Consider the following 20,065-nt stretch of genomic DNA (forward strand, 5'->3'; position numbering starts at 1 on the left):
TGCCTGATACTATTTGCTCCAGCATTTTTGAGAATGGTCACAAAATTGCCTTTTAGAAATAGGCTCGATAAACGTATTTCCTTACAAAATAGAGGAAAATTACTTTCACAAAGTTGTACAGCGGTAAATTTCCTATAAAACTGCGCTAATTAGAAATTTTTGAAGCGTTCGAGTAGCTTGTAAAAAAAAAATATCTGTTTTGTGACTTTTTGCCCCAGTCTCCCCTAGAGATCCGAAATGAGCTTTTGGGAAGCAGCTCACAGTGGATGATTCCCTTCCAATCCAATCAAATACACAGCAAAATTTTTTTGTCTGTTAATCCGGGCTAGGCAATCGTTTGGATCTATTCGTCACATTTGGACCACGATTTTTCCACAGTCACCATCTTTCAAAAATACTGTACAGATACTGTATTGAGTCCATAAGGAGCATACATTTTTTTGATTGCCCGCTTTCTTCTTTTAATATTTGTCGTAGTAATACTGAAGCAAATATCGAATATTCTCTTATTTTATCTTAATTTTGGAAAACCTTACTACACCAAATATAAAATTGTCAAAGAATTTTCTCAAGAGTGTTGTCACCTTCCAAACACTGTTTAGTATAATTCGATGTGATTTATATCGACTTTTCAGAATATAAGTCGAATAAGTTGATTTTTTATTAAATTCGTTTTTTCGCTTTTCCAGGTACGCCTTGACGCCCTCTATCTTCCCTGTGAATATCGACTGCTCAGAATAAGAAACGAACATCTCGCAGTAGGCAAATTTTACAGGAGAGCAATTTGAAGCTAAGATTTTACATACAGAGTTATAGGATTTTTTAGATTGAAAATCTCTATAACTTTAAAAATAATTATCTTTCAAATATAATATTCATAGGGAAGGTAGAGGGTATAAAGGAGTACCTATCTAGAAAGCGAATAAAACGAATTTTGTAAAAAATCGAGTTGTTCGATTTATATTCTGACAAGTCGATATTATACCGGAAAGTTAATTATTCCCAAAGTTAAAGGGGTTTCAAATCTTAAAAATCTTATACTCAGCATGTAAAAAATTAGCTTAAAATCGCTCTCCTATAAAGTTGGCCATTCGCGAGTTATTCGTTTTATATTGTGACCTATCGATATATATCTTGAGATATTGCTCACTATAGAAATGTTGCACTTGATCTAATATAATACTCTTTCTCTGAGTTTGAGCAGTGAAATTATGGAAAATTTACACAATCTTGCACAAACATTGAATTTTCGCAGAAAAAGTATTCACTGTGTTTCGTTAGAAGGGGAATAAATCTTCATGAGGTAAGAATAATATTATGCAACCATAAGGACTGTAGAAACGTGAAATATTTAAAATTATGAGGAGTTGAGAGAGTTAATTAGCATTGTTTTAATATTTGCTAATTTAGAGAATAGGGCAAATCCGATCAGAATTAGCCATGCTAATGAAATATATATTTAGAACTGGATAAACTTTTCAATAAATAGGTAAGGAGGTGCTTACGATAAATAATAATGCCTTGCTCAATATTCTTACTAAAGGCAAACTGAAAGAAACTAATAAAAAATATTTTATTATTATCTATTTAATTCTAATTCCTGGTCCCCCATTATCAAAAATATTCGAAATACTTGTTTGAGTGTGCTTATAGCATAAAGCTTTATTTGACTTTTTGTCTTATTCAAGACATAAGATTCGCAACTTTATCCAAAAGTTTTCGAAAAAGCTTGATGATTTTATCACGAATTTCCAAAGAAAACCCAAAAAGCTTTCACAAGTGCATTATGTGTACAGGTACTTTTCCTCTATATTCCAATACACAAACCACTTTTGGAAACTTTCTCGCGTGTTAGTAAACTTTTTGGAAGTGACTGGAAGTTGTTGTTATTCCAATGAGCACTCTCTGTCTCACTTATGCATTGGTATGAATAATACATTCACCATTTCCAGATGACAATTTGAGCAAATCATTTGCCACTGATAAGACTTGACGTGCTTCTATCTGTTGTGGAAAATAATCTTAAACCTGGATAAATTGTGTGTGGTTGGTGTGATATAATGCAAAAGTGATAAGATATTATGATAATACGGTGCATGAAGATTTGTTGTGCTATTCTCCTAAGTTTTCTCTTCACATTTTCACTCGGAAAATTTGTTTTGTGTCTCTGGGACAAATTCTATACCACCGATGGTGATTTAGCCCTAAATGTTGACACTTGGCTGGAACAGAATGACTTGGGGCAGTACAAGACACTTTTCCAGGAAAAAGGTAAGATTTAGCGAGATTTTCTGTTATCTATTGAATTACCTTTCTTAAAAGTTTCCCGTGAATCCTTCCGACATAGCTGACATTCTTACGGTGAAAATCCTAAAAGTAGTGGAATAATTAGGAGACCATTAGACGCACGCCACATTCTAATTAGCAATTATATGAGGGCTTGGTTAAATATAAGAAGGAAAAAAAAATAGTCATTCACGGAATCCGACAGGTTGGTGAACAACCAGTGGAATGAGTACTTTCCGTTCAATTTACAAAACTTATGGGAATAAATATATCACTTGGCAGAAATTCACGTGAAAAAAAGACAAAAGCAAATCATAATTTCGCCACACAGTGGGAAAGGGAGGTTTTTTTGGCGAAAGAAGGGCTTACATGAGGTGGAGAAGTCGCAAACTTCTGCATATATTCCCAAAGGGGCTCTTCATCTCAATAAGTTCGCATACAAGGTAGTCCGAGGAGATTTTTTTTTTAAATAATGTTTCAAGAATATTTTTAACAATTTACTATTGGGTCGAGATAATGTATTTTCCGATTTATATTACACTAGAGAACTTTGTAATATCCAACAAAAAAAAATATATATAAAATTAGTTACTAACGAAACAGACAAATTTTTAACAACTACTTCATAACACGATGACGAAGCATTCTAGCCATTCTAGCTTTGTGATCGGCTTGAACAACCAAGACAAACATTTATAGTGTGAATTACACTGTGCAACAGTGGGTTGGTGTCTTCAATGAAATGTTAAAATCTTGTTAGAGTGTCATTTAACCCTTTAAGGGCGCCTCGAGTGGGTCAGTGGAAAGAGCAGTGGCTCTGTGACTGCGAGGTCGTGGGTTCGGCGCTGAGCGGCAGCAGAAAAAAGATTTTTCATGCCATATCGGCTTCGAATTCGTCCAGTGAATGAATGAATAGTAATGTCAATGGTGCATATTGGCAAAAAAGTGATCCGCCTCTAAACAATAGAGGCTGGTACGAAAACGAGTTTCGACATGAAAGTGGTACTTCAGTCGATACAAATATTCGCTGTCACTGATCCCAAACACACACCGAGAAGGGATGCTGTGATATAGTAACGGCACTGATTGCCCACAGAGCTGCGATATAGAGCGGCTACCCGTATTGGAGGATAAGATGGAATAGGAGTGGGGAAGCATAAGGGGCCCAATTGTGGCCTGGGTGCATCGGTAATCCGAAATAGAGACCTGACCCCTGGCAAAATCTTATCTTATTTTAACCCTTTAAGGACGATTGGAACACCGGTGTCCCATAAAGAAAATAAATTTTCCTGACTACCTAACGTTATTTTTTCTTATGTCTGTATATAATTGTAAAGTAGAAGGTTGAAGGCATCTAGAATATTTTTTGCAAGTCTCTAGCTATTTGTTATGTAGTAAATATTTAAGCTCAAAAATGGCGAATTTTTAAATTCTCAAATTCATAATTGATTTATTTATTTTTTATACTTCCAATTTTTTTTTAAGAAAAACCCTTTTGGCAATAAAAACTACAATACTCATACGTAATATTTTTCATTAAAGCGAAAAATATTATTCATTGGTATTGTCAGAAAAATTATTGGGCTATTTTTGTCCCTATCGTTCATAGAAGCACAAAATACACCGAATCAGACTCAGTTGGACTTTCTAAGGTTAGATGTAAGACTTATCATTGATTATGTTTCCCAGTTTAATTTTTATTGTTGATTTTCAGTCCATAAAAAGTGTCTCGTCGTTAAAGGGTTAAGGATCTCAAATCTGAAATCCGTTCACCTGGGCCACGTCTACATTTGTTTTTATTTGCATTTTATTTTATTTTTTTTTTCCAAAATTCAACATTTTTTATCTGCGGTTTTATTTACCCCGTGTTAACCTTAATGATATCAAAAGACGAGTAATTTTATCCCCTACAAGTTCTTTGAGTATACCAAGGATGTACGATGAAAAGAAAGGATACTTTTTTAAGACTTTTTGAAAAAGTGTACCCTAAAATGAGCACTTTTGGTGATTTTTTTCATATTCCAACAAATCTCTAGTAAACCAAAATTATTTATAGACTAACTAGTATGACTAAAAGTTAGTATACTTAATATTCTTTCATCTTGTTTTGGTTTGAGCTTTCTATCTTTATCTGTTAACTCACAATTAATTTTTGAAAAGAAAATGCATGCAAGGGGTATATCACAATATAAAGAAAATACTTTTCCCTCTGATGACTCTGGTTCAGAGATCACAATTAATGTTAGCAAAAAAGGTATAAGTTTGGAGTGGTATATTTCAGCTCCTGATTAATATAATTGGATGAGTGAACTATTGTTGGAAAGCTTGGCTCATTAGGTTTTTAAAACTGGTATACCCAATCTGCTATGGATAAACCGTGGTCATCCAGAAACATTTATGTCGTAGAAGACACTTTTTGCAATGTCATTTTTGACCATCTACTGCTGGGACCACGACTGACCCACGATGTTCGCACATGGACTGTTTGTTAGAGGAACTCAAAGAGAATTATTTGTAGAAGAAACTTTTTTTTTGGACATCTTACTTTTTTTATTTATCGACTTTTGCAAGAATTTTAAAATGTTACACGCAAAGAAAAATACAGAAATTCTTCTATCCCATTTTCTGGACAAGCTGATGAAGATATCCACTTGGAATATTCTGAGTACCCCCCCCTCATAAGTTGATCCAAGGAATCCAAATTCCACTTCACTTTCATCCCCAAGACGATTCTTCCCCTCCAGAAACCACTCTTTTAGGAATATCTCAAGAACCAGACCATTGATGGATTTCATTTTTAGATATGTTTTAGAAAGTGTCCTAGCGGACATTTCATCCATTTCATCCATACATCTCAAAGACACCCGACCTCTTCTTCTTGCATGTAGTAATATTCTAGTCTGGAGAGCAGAATTTCTTCTTGACCAAAGTAACGAAGTTAGCAACTTTCAATGTTCTGAGTACCCCGCCCCAAAGTTAATCAAAGGAATAGAAACAACACATGCATTTGCCTCTCATCCCACTACTTGTCCTCCAGAAACCACTCTTTTGAGAATATCTCAAGAACCAAATCATCGATCTTTTTCATTTTTGAATACGGTTTAGATGGTCAAAGTTCACGAAATTCAACAGACTTGACGAGTGAGGCCGCAAATTAAAGTTATCGCAAAGCATTACAACTTTCTAGAACATTTGAACTTCGTAGGACCAACGATAGAAGCGCCATAGTCGAAAAAAAAAACAATTTTCGTAACATATGACCTCAATCATCTCGACACATGCTTAACCGATCTCGATGATTACTTCGTCATAATTGTATAGGACATTTATATCTATTTTTCGTCTAAACATAATTTTTTGCTCATAATCCTATCTATCAGATTTTGTCGCTTAAGTCTAAAAAAATCGATTTTTCCCATAATAACGCTTTGAAACCACTCAGATGTCAATTTGACTGCTTCTACTAGACCAAGACACTTAAAATAGGGTTTTTAAATGAAAAGTCTCACAAAATACAACAAATCTTTGATATAGTTGAAGTTCATCAAATGAACACTTGGAGCGCTCTGGTCGAAAAAACGAGTTCAGAAACAAACAACCTCGATTATCTTGGCTTCTCAGTAATCGATGAGATCAAGTTCTTCGGCAAAATTATAGAGAACATTCTGGTTTACATTTCACCCATATATCACTTTTCTGTCAGTCCATCCAAATCCTTGATAATTTAGTTTAAATACAAAATTTGTATAATTTTACGAATTTGATTCAAGATAACTGAATGGCGTCCCTCAACTACAGCTCTAAATCGAATTTGCATGCATTCCGAGTTAGCTCACATTAAGAATCTCACCTGCAATAAGCTGATCTAAGCTTATCACTAGTTTTTCTTTATAAATATTATCCTATAAATAAAAAGATAAGATAAGATTTTGCCAGGGGTCAGTTATCCATTTTGGATTACCGATTCATCCAGGCCACAATTGGGCCACTTATGCTTTCCCACTCCTATTCAATCTTATCCCCCGATACGGGTAGCTGCTCCATATCACAGCTCTGTGGGCAACCAGTGCCGCTACTATATAACAGCAGCCCATCTCGGTGTGTGTTTGGGATCAGTGACATTGAAAATTTGAATCGACTGATGTACCACTTTCATGTCGAAACTCGTTCTCGTACCACCCTCTATATTTTAGACGGCTCACTTTCTTGCTAATGTGGCATCATTGGCATTTCCATTAATTCATTCACTGGACGAATTCGAAGCCGAGACACCTTTTTTTGCTGCTGCTCAGCTTTGAACCCGAGACCTCACAGTCATAGAGCCACTACTCTATCCACTGACCCACTTGAGGCTCATCTTATAAAAATAATTTTATAGTTTATAAAATTATATTACGCTTCTTATTCGACTATTGTAACTCTATTCTATAATTCCGCTGTCAGTTGTAAATTTAGAAGATAATTATGAGATAATTTAAAATGTTTGGTTCTATAAGGCAGCTAATTTGCTAATTGTGAGGCCATAAGTAATGCTGCAATCGCAAACCTATGGGAAGAAAAAGCAAAAAAAACACGTTTAAAGATAATATCAATTTTATGGGATGAATACCGAAAACTAAAAGTTAATAAATATCTTATACCATTTGAACCATTCAAAATTCGAATCAAATGAAATGGAGCCGTCGAAAGACGTTTTTGTCCCAGCAAGGACTTGAAAAAGCAACGTTTTTGGAATATTTTTGTCTAATTAATCACCAAAAATCAAGGATTTGGATGGATATGCCGACCGGTTAACAGTTCTCGAACAAAAAAGCGCGATCCATATATATGGAAATGGCACTGCCTCGCGAGTATCGTTTTAACCCTTTAAGGACGAGAAGGTTTAAAATCGGGGGTCAGAAAAAATCACTTTTTCTGACTTTTTAGAGCAAAACATAGCTTTAGAAGACAGTAGAAAAAATTTCATTTTTGGATCACCGGTGACCCAATCGTCCTTAAAGGGTTAATGTTAGCAGAATTCAGCTGAAAATACATATGTTTTCAGCAGAATTGAAATAGGTTAGCATTTGGTGCTCGATTCAGGTTACTGATGCATCCCTAATTAACTAGTCATATTCGTTAGATTTTTCTTATAAGTATTTTCAAAATGTGCATATTTTTATGGAATAGCAAACCCCTCGATAGCGTCCTACGCGTGAGGGGAGGAAATCAATTGACCACTGCGAAAATCAAGCTCATGCGCGAAAGGAATGTTGACATGAAATGCCAACGACTTGATTGCAGAGTGAGAAGGATTATTTATTTAAGCAAAGTTGAAAGATGAACGATTGTGGATTATTCTATGAGCAATCTTATCAACTTGTCTCCGCGATAAGTCCCAAATGGGAACATTAACTCACATTATCCAAACACTGACACAGAAATTGGTCTGATAAACAACGTATTGCGCGTCTCTCGTTTCCCGCCATGAAATACAACACCCCAGGTTGGGGAGGACAAGTCAGGGGAATCACTGGAGTTCCACTCGATCCGAACTCACGAAACAAACTCTACTTCAGTCGTGAGACATTGCTCTTTGGCTACAGATGAAAATTCCCCCTTAGCAATTGTTCCGTTTACAATTCGTTTATATCACATTCCTTCACGCCCCCTACTCCAAGACAGAACACCTTCGGTATTACCTTTCGATTGTGTCTTTTGGTCTTTGTTCCCAAACATTCTTTTTGCTTTTTTCTGCAAGAATTTCCGGGGTTTTTCCCATTATTACAATATATTCTTTCTTTTTTATCAAAAGTGTTCTGACGGAGCAACGTCGGTCAATTTTTAAATAAAAAACTCAATTATGTGATAGAGACAAAGAGTCATCGTGCGAGAAAAAAGTTTGATGAGCAAGAAGTGCGTGAATCGACACAAAAGTGTAAAGTCTCGTGGTCGTTTTCCTTTCTCAGTATGGTAAAAAGCTTTATTGTTCTCTTTGTTGTACCGTGAAGAGCTTTTGACGTGACACTCGAAAGCTTACACAAGAGTCCAAGCACCAAAGCATTCCCAGAGAGTCTCTGCAGGGAACCCACAGAGCATAAATGTGTCTCCTCATCCATTTAAAAAGTGAAATATATAAATTTATATAAGTACTTCGGGTTAAGTTATTGCGAATTTTTGAACTTACATTTGGCGTTAAATCATGTGAATTACTTTTTTTTGTCAGATCAATTATTCAATAGAAAAGTGATTTGCCATTCATGAAACTATGACAGCAGTACCAACAATTTTAAATCAATTATTATTAAATAAATAAAATATCGATCGGTAAAACAATTTTCGCACAAGCACAGATACAAATATTTTACCTCTAAATAAAAGAAAATCCTTTATAGAAAATAAATCAATAGAATAAAATATATATTTAATAGATATATATTGCATAACTGGTTTGAAAAATAAAAAAAAAACATTAAAATAATACATATGTATAATCAGTGCCGTGATTTTCATCATATCACCCGAAATATAAAAATTAAAAAAAGGGGAGACTCTAGTTTGTGAAGGATCATTTATTTTCCTAATGAGTTCCTGTCACCGTCCGTAAACGAAGAAAACTCATTGAATTTCCATCCATAATTTATCTAACTGTGACAGTGTGGAAAATATAAGAAAGGAAAATGGATTCAGAAATAAATTCCATTGGAATGACTATGATGAGAAATTCAATTTCATCTTCATCAGGTACGGTAAACTCTTTTTATTCATCTGTCCATTTCTGTTTGTGTTCAATTTCCTCTTTTATGTTGATGACAATTAAATATCCATCAAGAATGGTTATGAAAAATCGAGTTTAATAGGAAAACTCTGAGGAAACTGCTATTTGACAATATAAATATTTAACAATAAATTTTAATTGGACTTTTCATCCCTCAAATTTTCATACATTGATGGTAAAGCTCACGATATAATTCATGAAAAAAACTCCATGTAGTTTAGTACAAAATACAGAAAATACATACATTTATTATATCTGACAATCATTACGATTGTCGGATACTTTTCCTTGAAGTTTATGGTTTAGGTTTCATGTTAAGAAATCATTAAAGGGATTCATATACTGAATGAATAGTTACAAAGCTCGCTTTAGACATGGATATAATTTCAGAATTTAAACTGACCTTTTCACAAGGGAATCGTAAAGTGATAAGGATCTGAGCTTAGACTAAGGGCTAAGGGGTATATATACCTACTTTATTGTAGTTTCAAAGTCAGTTCTCTTATTATACATCACTATGTATTAATGTATAAATCTGGGTGGAAGATAAGAGGATAAGGTAGTATGGCAATTTTAACTTTGATTTCTTTTTTTTTATTTTACGTTTGGGTATGGGAGATAGGAATAAGCGAGGCTACTTTGAGCTGTATTGAAAAACGATTGTTTGCATATTTTTAAAGGAAAATTAGCTTTAATGTAATATAATTTAGACCAACAAAACAATTGTGGAACTAAACAAAATAATTATTTAGTTAAACAATTATTTAAATTTAAAAACAAATATTTAAAAAAAACCGTATATTAATGTGGCCCAACAGCTCAAAATAGCCCCAACTCCCCCTACTGGGGCAGTAGTAAATACAGTAGAGTCTCGCTATAGGCCATCGCTCTATATAGTCCACAATTTATCGACCGTTGATTTCAAAACACTGATTTTAAGTTAGGTTATGTTTTTTAGTATGCGACATGCATAATTATTTTAATATTTTTGGCAAACTTTATTAAGTAGTTGTGATAATTGTGATCCACAATGAAGAGAGCAAGGACAAGTACCACAATCGCAAAGAAAGTGGAAGCCGTCGAGCAATTTCAATACTAAAAATCGTTGATAATTTTAAAAATTACATGGACTATAGTGCGACCCAAGTGTCAAATTTGAAACCAAATATGGACTATAGCGAGACTCTACTGTATTGGGTAGTTGTAAACAGTTGCGATTTTTAAATTAGATATTAGACTTCAGAGGATAACACCTATTTGAATTCGTAGATATTTTAGGGATCGTTGGTCAGGCAACGCATGTTTTAAAGTTTAATTTGGCTTGTACTATTATGATACTGTTATAAAATATAATATTTTGCAAATATAAAGAAACTTTACCAGTAAAAAAACGTGTAAAAGTTTTTATTAATATAGTCATAAATATCTTCAAGAGTTTTTTTTAAACTTAAAATAGTTGAAAGATACACAATTTTAAGATATTTTTGCCATATGACTTAAAATTACCGCTACTGTACTTTGATTAGATTTTTTACACTATATTAGTAAGAAAAAATAGATAACTTTAAAAGTATTTTTATTGCTTGACCAAAAATTACAATTAATATACTTAGTTTGATGATCGCTTTTCTCACTATTATGCCCAACGCACAATAACTTTTGTTTAGTAAGCATGTTTTTGACTTTTCAATGAGAGTGAGTGAGATCTAAATCTAGTCATTTCGCTCATTCCCATTGAAAATTTTGAAAACATGTTTACAAATAAAAGTTATTGTGCGCTGATCATTATGCCCAGCACACAATAACTTTTGTTTGTAAACATGTTTTCGGGGCTTCCTGTGAGAGCGAGTGAGAGTGAGATCTCGATCTAGTCGTCTCGCTTACTCTCATAGGCAGTTTAGAAAACACGTTTACAAAACATAAGTCATTGTGCGTTGGACATTATAGTGTAAAACTTTGTGTTTTTCAATAAAAATTGTTTATTTTTTACCAACTGTTGTTGAATTATCAACAAAAATTGTATAAAACGTGCTAAATTTTCATTTAGAATGTACACTTTAGAGGAGATGCTTTTCATTTGGACAACATTTATATAGAATATCAAATATTTATATGGATATGAGTGTTTTGCAAAGATGCGAGCAGCATATGCGAATGGCTCACATTAGGGGGATTCTGAGTTTAGAGGAAAAAACACTGAAACTTGAAAACAAAATATGCAAAATTTACAAATATTTTAAAGCATGTAGAGAAGATCAAAATTCAAATTAAATCAAAATTTAACGAAAGGAACGTCAGCAGGTAGGGAATATTTGTTGGTATATGCAAATAATATAACGTGCTTTTATTAAATTTACCTTTTCCTATAAAGAAAGTTGGTTAAGTCTCAAATCCCAAATGAACTAAAAGAGTACCAAAAGGTTCAAAGGATTTGTCATTTAGTCATGATCTTGAAATATATATTTAGTCCTAGTTTTTCCCAATATTTTGAAAAAGAGTGGATCAAATTATGTTGATCCTGAGTTAAGGATCCTGAGAGTAAAAGCCAATTTTTTAAAAAGAATTTTCAACAAAAAGTAAACAGAAGATATATAGCGAAGAAAGTCACAAAAGTTCTTAAAGTTCCAATTGACGTTCCTTTTGTTCCTTTCACCCTACTGACAAAATAAATACATCAAAAAGAGCGGACAAGAATATCAAGACTAATTCCCATGGTATAAATATCTGAAGACACATCAACTGAGCTTTAAGATCTGAGTTAGATTTATGAAATTTCCACAGTGTGTGGCAAAACGGGCAAAACATCATAATTAATGATGTTGGGAAAATGTCTCAGAGATGCATGTATTAAGTGTATGAAATTTTTTGTGGGTAGATACCATTATGGTGGTACTATTCATTTTATATGTTCAAAAATTCCATTTGCACACACCCATCCCTTCCTAAGAGGGGAGAATTTGGCGTGATGACAAAAGTTATAGTGAGGTGACCACCCTCACATTGGCCTGTTTTCTTTCCCAGAGATTGGTGAAATTGCAAAATTCAGCACTTTATTCCGGAGGGGTAGAATTTTGAATTTAGTACACAGGAAAAAGCCACAGGAAGTACTATCAATCAGTTGGAATTCTGCCTAGTTAAATTCTTGGCTAGGCTTAGTACTATGCGGTCTCCTGTTGGCATCAAAGAATTTTAAAAGGCTTTTTTTTTTATATGACGCCTTTCCAAAACATTTGCTGCACAAAAGTACCGCAACAAAAGATAGTACATTTATATAGTGCATTTGGACAAAAAAAATGTCGCATTGTCATACTTCCGAGATATTTATATAATTGTTCTGCTGTAGCATTCATATGGCTGCATAATATTGCAGAAATGGGCTAAAATAGAGTCATAAACACGAGTAATTCCATTATCAAAATTACACTAATAAATTCAATTTAATTATTAAGTTGCTTCTCATACGCCGAAACACACAAAATTTTCCCTCCTTCCTTATGTAGCACACAAAACCCCTAACAAAAAGTGATAAATAATGGGCAGCACATATGAACTAAACAATAATGCGATTGTGTTGCTTGTACAGAGGTATTTATGGCCATCCACCTGAACCTAAAATGGAACTTATTTATGAGGCCAGTGCCATGCAATAGGACACAATTCTGCAAATTTATGCCATAGAAATATACAAAATTGTTTACACTGCAAACTACAATTCTACAATATTACATTTGATTTTCATAACATCAATCAACATACAAAAATATTTCAAATTCACAAGCAAATCACATACAATTTTTCATAAGCCATACATTCACATTTTTCGCACTTGAGAAAATATTTTCCACAAAAAAATGAATGCAATTTATAAGAAAGAGATATTTATGTTATTCAGTGCAATCTTTCGTCATAATACTAACAAAATCAGTATAAATATAGACAGCAATTTTCATGATAAGATTACAATAACCATTATTTTTGTCATTTAAGTTATACTTTACAAGTGTTATTTTTTTTATTAATCACACTTCACTTTAAAGAAAATATCGCGAAATAGTAAAATAATTAAAGATTTTCCGGTGATCGCCAGTAGAAATGGCCAGTCCGAAACGTCCAATAGTAAAATAATCATTTTTTTTTAATGAATAACTCGAAAATATCCGCTAATTTAAATAGAAATTAGCTTAAAGGAATTTACAGATATACGTTTTACCCCTTTTACCACAAATTTCATATATCTTTTTTTTTTATTTTCAATTAAATTATTTAAGATAATGTTTTTTTTTTATTTTATACTTAGCGAAATTCTCTCTAAAATTCCAATCATGAGTGGCATGCAACTTCAAGAAAGCAGTGACGGACATTCCATTACTTTAAAATACTTTTTCTATAACGTACCCCACTTTGTTTTCAACTTTGTCTCAAAAGCGTAATTATAATAATAAATATAAAAAAACTAAAAAATATTATAGTTGTTTTTCCTACTAAAAAATTGTTTATTCAATTGACGTCTTTAGGGACCGGGATGCAAAGCTTTGTACGACAAAAATTCTGGTAATTTTCCAGAATTTTTATTATGTTAATATTTTCATAATGCTTATTCTTACTCTCCTATAATTGCAGTTTGACTCTTTTAGGATAATAAAATAATTTATTGTTATACTTAAAGTAAAATAAGTTTAATGTTTGTACGAGCAAAACTTCATTCATCTTAGTAAAAAAAAAGTTTGAATAGCTTATAAGGGAAGAGTACCAGCGATCGGCAGTGTTCCTCTAATCGTCAGGTTATTACTGTATTGTTGCTTTAAATCAAATGAATTTTTAAAAATGATTAGCTACTTTTTACCAATTAACTCTTACAAGAATACACTGCATTAACTCTGATTTAATTTATAAAATCAAATTTCCGTGAGACATCTGATAGAATTCGTAACGATCCGAAGTACAGATTGCAAGTTTGCAATTACACCTAATTTTTATTAATTAATTTAAAAAATCAAAATTCAAATGCCCAGATATAGTTAAATGGATCACTAATATTCCAAAATTAGCATGCACAAAAATACCAAATAGTATTTTGAGGCTTATATTTTTAACTATAAATATCGAGCATGTCTCTTAACATTCCGATCCGGGGTGCTCTTCCCTTAAATATGATTTACACTTTTTATTAAACATCGTTATAGTAAAATGATAATGACTAATAACTAATCTCCTTGTCATTAAGAAATTTTTAACAAGAGAGGTGCTTTCGCAAAATATATTTCCAAAACTACGTTTGCAACCTGATTTAAATCTTAAAATTTAAATTAGTCAAAGCTTATCAAAAAAATAAACATTTTTTTCTATTTATAAATTTTGTTTACTCATTTTACACACAAACGAATATAAGCCAATAAACAATTTATTTATTGTTATTTATTGTACCATTTTTTAGAAATATATTCTATAGATTGATGATTTTGGTATCTATTTTTTTGGATGTATTTAGTTTTTATAGGATTTTCAAGATAGGATAATGGCAAGGGATAAGTCTTATTGAGAAACCCTTGTCATTTGTCTGAGAAACGCTTCGCGAAACTCGAGAAACCCACTCTGTGCATCGTGAAACACGATAAACCCAAAAATTGCATCGCGAACCCCGGGAAACCCACTTTTTGCATCGAGAAACCCAAAAATTGCATCGCGAAACCTGCGAAACCAGAAACCCTTGTCAGAAAAAATGGGAATAAGTTACCCCACCCCTTTGATACTGGTCAAAATAAGCCTAAAGGCCTAAGACCTTGGTTAGGGGGGGCATGTAAGGGGAGAAACAAAAAAATACACTTGGTTCCGAGATTATGCACTTCAGAATTGTCGAAATTGTGCACCCGATGGTATTATACGCAAACAATTATGCAATTTTGCCTACCATTGGGAGACAAATGGCATATTTAATAGCTATAGTCTTAAGTCACACTTTTCTTGAAAAAAATTATGTCAGATTCATTAAAGGAGTTTGTACAAAAAAGTATGTATAAAAAAGCGGTGGCAGCCAAAATCCCGAACGCCAAAATCCCGAAAGACAAAATCCTGAAAGCCAAAATCCCGAAAGCCAAAATCCTGAAAACCAAAATCCCGTTAGCCAAAATCCTGAATGCCAAAATCCCGAATTTTCAAAATCCTGAAAGTGATGAAATTATATGGAGGAACATGTTTAGAATAATTTCCTAAGACACAGAAGATTTCCCTTTGCCCCCAGCAAACGCGGATACAATCGTGGGAGTAGCTGTGACACTTTTAAGAATTCGAGATTTTGGCTTTCGGGATTTTGGCGTTCGGGATTTTGGCTTTCGGGATTTAGTCGTTCGGGATTTTGACTGGGACCCTAATATATTTCACTGATTTTGAATGAAAGAAAAAATAAAGAACATTGAGAATAATTCAAGAATGTATCATTAAGTATTTAGAAATACAAGAGTTATAATACAAGAATTGGGACACAGCCGCTCTTATTAAATATTTACTTACAGTAAAATCTTTCTTTTTCATATTTCAAAGAACATTCTGTGTCATCTTTTTTTCTTCTTACAGACAATTAAATAATAAAATCATTGACATATTCTTATCTTCCGGAAGATTTTTTATTTTATGCATTTGTAAAGTCATAGTAGTACAATATGTGTCACTATAAAGACCATAATACTATATTTATTGGGTTATTATGGGTATATGATCCCATTTTAAGTTCAGATCGTAATTCCTACTTGACTTATATTCGTACAAGCTATAAAGAAAGTTAACATTGGAAAAGTAAGATTATTCCGGTTATTTCTCATTCCGATGATTTCTTGTCAAGATTTCTATTGTATTACTGATATAAACTATAAACACTTATCAATCATAAGACCATCATTATTTCTTAAATATTCCTTGCGTAGTTGCGTATGTTAGGTATACTGCCCATAAAGATCTTTTTACCAAAAAATCATTTTACTTGATTTTTAAATTACTGACCTTCGCGATTCTGATGTAAATATTTAATTTCTCTAATACCTATTCTTTTTATTTGCATATTTATCTACTTTTCTTTGTTTAGTCATTTAATGCCTGAATTTGCTGGAAGAAAAAACGAGGTCATTTATTTTACTCTTCTCAAATTTTCCTAAGATAAATACAGCATTTTATCATGCGTACCTAAAACTTGATGCTCAAAGTATTTATTTTATGGAAATTTTGTCTTTATTTTAAGTGTATTATTCCCCAGAGTCTCTCTCCTGTGTTTCAAAGTTGAGTATGATAAAATGCTTTTAGTTTTCTCTATATACAAGTTGAAGTAAAAACTTTTTCGGAAAGAAAAACTTTGTAAATACCATCCACCTAAAGTCAGAGATTATCCCTTTTTGCCCAAGAAAGACAGATTGGCTATTTTTGTTGGGTATAATTATGTGATTAAATTGCCAATGACTCCTTCTTAGTAAATTCTAAAGGATAAGAAAGGGATATTTTTGCCTTGTGGGTGTTTCATTGTCGAGGATGTCGTGCGTGAAAAATTTATAGGAATAATTGCCCTTGAAGAGTGCTTTCTGTGCGGAAGAATTACCGATGGAAAACGTTGATATTCACGACAGCTTGTACCACCTGTAAATAATTAAGTACTATAATTCTCAATGCCATTGTCTCACGGATGCATAGTGTACATTTTCCACGTGGAAAAGTTCAGGTGCCATTCTTTTCTCCCTGGGAATAATTTATTAATGGGGTAATTTCTGTGACTTTTCGCGTATTCAAACATTTTCTTGCAAAGTACTTAACACGAACTCTTAATATTTTCTCCTTGAGTAATATTTTAGAGGAAGAATATCAAGACAGAAAAATTTGAAAAAATAAAGCTGAATTGTTGAATATTACTCAAATTTTTAGATTCTCAGAGCTATAGGGAAAGCTTTTAAGCTTCGTACACACTGGTTTCGAACACTTCATATATTTGCCATATTCTCTTAATTAATCTGACCTATTTTTCAGGAAATGTGTGATTTAAGGCTATCCTATTACTGCTATTAAGTCAGATCCATTAAATAAATATGGGAGGAATATGAGGTGTTTGAAGCCAAAGTATGTACAAAGTCTGAAAGCCTTTCTCTATTAGCAAAAAAAAAAAGGATTTTGTAATAATAATTTTATCTTCCTTAAATGCTTATTCAATGAGTTTTGAAACATTTAAAAAGATAAACTAAAATTAAAAGAAAATCTTTTGAAAAGAGTTTAAAGAGTGAAAATAAAGAATAATTTGCTATACCTCAATCCTGAGCATTGTAACAATCAACTTAAGAGCTTTATAAACTTTTTTATGGAAGTACATTCACAGCTTTTAAAGTTTCAGAAGAAACTGAATGAAATTTGTAATTCAGACAATTTTCTTGTACCACAGACAATGTGAAATGAAGCCAAAAGAAATTTTCATCAGTACTCATTAAGATGTACTGTTGACTTTCACTCAACACGAAATTCCGTGTATAGTACATAAAAGCTCAACGTTGTTGGTTGTGTAATTGTAAGTTTTGCAAAGTGGAAAGCTCTTCTTGCAATTAATCAAATTAAACCAGAAGTATAGTAGGCAAAAACTATATCGTGAGATAATGGAATGGCTAAATAAGCTTACTCCACTCAGGGATTTGCTAGTTCAGATAAATGTTTGTTTGTAATATTTGGGTCATCCTCTACTATATGCAAAATCATCCACCTGATATGTTTGTTTGTTCTAATACCATGAGATGTGAGTCGAATTTGTGAGACATACGTCGGATCGCTTTTGATTACGGAGAATTTGTAGTTTGCGAAACAGCATTAAAGGCCTTAAGGGTAGAATCACATAAACCGTTAAATCCTTTTTACCGTCATACAACTGAATATTTTATATCATCTTACCGTACATATTTTACATATTTTGGGATAATACTTGAAAATATGTTTTTTCTTAATCGAAGAAATAAGAAAAAATTGAAATGTTTGAATCTCGGCCAAACTGTACAATTAAGATTCTTTAGCAATTAAGATTTTTAAGAAAAATAAAGCAATTTTTACAGTCACTTCTAATTAATTAACCCATTCGTATCTACCTACAGTAGGAATCATAAGTTTGTTACGCTGCTCATTTTTTTATGAAAGAGTCTTTAAAAAGTATTGTAAATATTTTATTAAATAAAGTTTTTTATTCCATTAAATTCTATGGTTATTACTCTCTCTAATTATAGGAATAGAACTAGAAAAATATGGAATCAAAAAAATAATTTTCAAAAATATTTGGAATAGTTTTTTTAAAGTTTTTTTCACTACAAAGGAGCACCGTAACGAACTTATGATTCCTACTATATAGTATTATTATATGCAAACAATACGATTTTAGATTATCTAATATTTTGACGAAAATATCCGATTTATGGCCAGGAAATGATTTTTAGGTACTTTAATTTTTCAATAACGTGGGACAAATAATCCGACATTTTACTATTTGTTCTCGTTTCACGGAAGATTTTACAAAACATTTGTTAGAAGTTACACACGAAAAGTCTAACATTGCGCCAATTTTGATAACATTTTCCTTCGTTCTCTTTCTTGATTTGAATATTGAGTGGCAAAATCTTTTCTTAGATTATTACACAATATAAATAATTAGACGAGCACTCAATTTGTCAAGTGGTAGATGGTACAGCACTCGCTCTATGATGCAAGTGTCCCGGGTTCGAATCCCATTCAGGTCACCAGCAACTTTTCTGGCATTAAAGGTGTTCGGATTGCATTCAGTGAGCTTCACTGCACTTGATTCCACGGGCATGGGACTGACAACCTCATCCCGTATAAGAAAAATTATAATGCATGTCTAGAAATCCCCTTGCGGGCGTGAAGGCCTTGTTCCTTCATGGAATGTTGTGCCAGCAATATTATTATATATTATTATTATAAATAATTGGATTATAGATTATTACACAGCACAAATATACCACATTCTGTGATTGGTTAGGAGCTTGAGACTATTAAATTTTGGGAAACACATATTTGAAAAAATTCATAGTAAAAATTCAAATTGGTCATCAAACCGAAAATGCCAAGATATTTTATAACTTCCTTTATCAAGACTATTTCACTATTTTTGGCAATTTACAATTTACGATTTCCATTTTATTTGCGTACTGACCAAATTGATCAAATGGCCCAAATGGCATTTTTTTCGTTTTTACTACCAAATCTACTGCAGTCATGAATAAAACTTTGCAGCATTCACAATTCACTGGATTTATACTCTTCACTTATTGCAAATAATTTGAGAAAATAGCACTAAAAAGTTTTAAGAGTGACGTTAAAGATTTGACGCTCAATGTAATTCTGCCTTTAACTCCGTTGTGCCAACTTCGTAAACCATGATATACTTCTGGCATAGTCATCTTTGTTGGTATTGTTTGTCTGGTGTGTGCTTCCGTTTTTGTCCTCCGACTGCCAAATTATTAATTTACACACATGCTTTGCTTAACATTCGCCATTATGACGACAAAGCCCACCCAGGCAATCCGGAGCCAATGAAGATGGAAGAGGGAAAAGACGAAAAGAAAATTGAAGCGGAAGGAAGATATATATTCAAGGATTCTCCATCATTTGGCCGGATTTTCGTGTTTGAGCAAAATATTGCGTGTTGAGAATTTTTTTCCCACACCTCTCTTCCCATCACCATCGTGCTCAAGAGAGTGAATGGAAATCCATTTGCTAATAACAATAAAAAACAACAAGAAAAGCATCGGCTTTTATGGCTTTGCGATCCTTTCCGCCACGTACATAAATAACACAAAGGAATTGTAGGCAGCAAATTTTTGCTGCAATTTCTCTATTTGAGAGTGTGTCTAGAGAAAAGTAACGTCAACTCACATGCAACTTTAAACCACTCTTTGCTACAGAAAGAATTTGTGAGGAATTTTATAAAAAAAATTAACATAAGGGGAAGTGGGGCACCTTTGAAAGTGGGACACTTTTGAAATTGGCATTTTTCTCTTATGT

The 20,065-nt window shown here is 32.8% G+C and overlaps 1 protein-coding gene across 2 annotated transcripts in view; it reads left to right on the forward strand.

The window, feature by feature from the left end:
• Nucleotides 1-1,948: 1,948 nt before the first annotated feature.
• The window catches only part of LOC129805457 (apoptosis-resistant E3 ubiquitin protein ligase 1), a 35,615-nt gene continuing 17,498 nt past the window's right edge, over nucleotides 1,949-20,065 (forward strand). The window contains exons 1-2 of one of the 2 annotated variants that reach the window (XM_055853373.1): nucleotides 7,821-7,960; nucleotides 8,081-9,009. In XM_055853373.1, coding sequence (XP_055709348.1) covers nucleotides 8,946-9,009 — 64 coding nt within the window. In that variant the 5' untranslated portion in view covers nucleotides 7,821-7,960; nucleotides 8,081-8,945. Of the gene's footprint in view, nucleotides 2,272-7,820; nucleotides 7,961-8,080; nucleotides 9,010-20,065 lie in introns of those variants that run through there. The other variant, XM_055853372.1, reaches the window with a different exon arrangement.

Source organism: Phlebotomus papatasi, chromosome 3, assembly GCF_024763615.1.
Source record: "Phlebotomus papatasi isolate M1 chromosome 3, Ppap_2.1, whole genome shotgun sequence".
NCBI classification, from domain to species: domain Eukaryota; kingdom Metazoa; phylum Arthropoda; class Insecta; order Diptera; family Psychodidae; genus Phlebotomus; species Phlebotomus papatasi.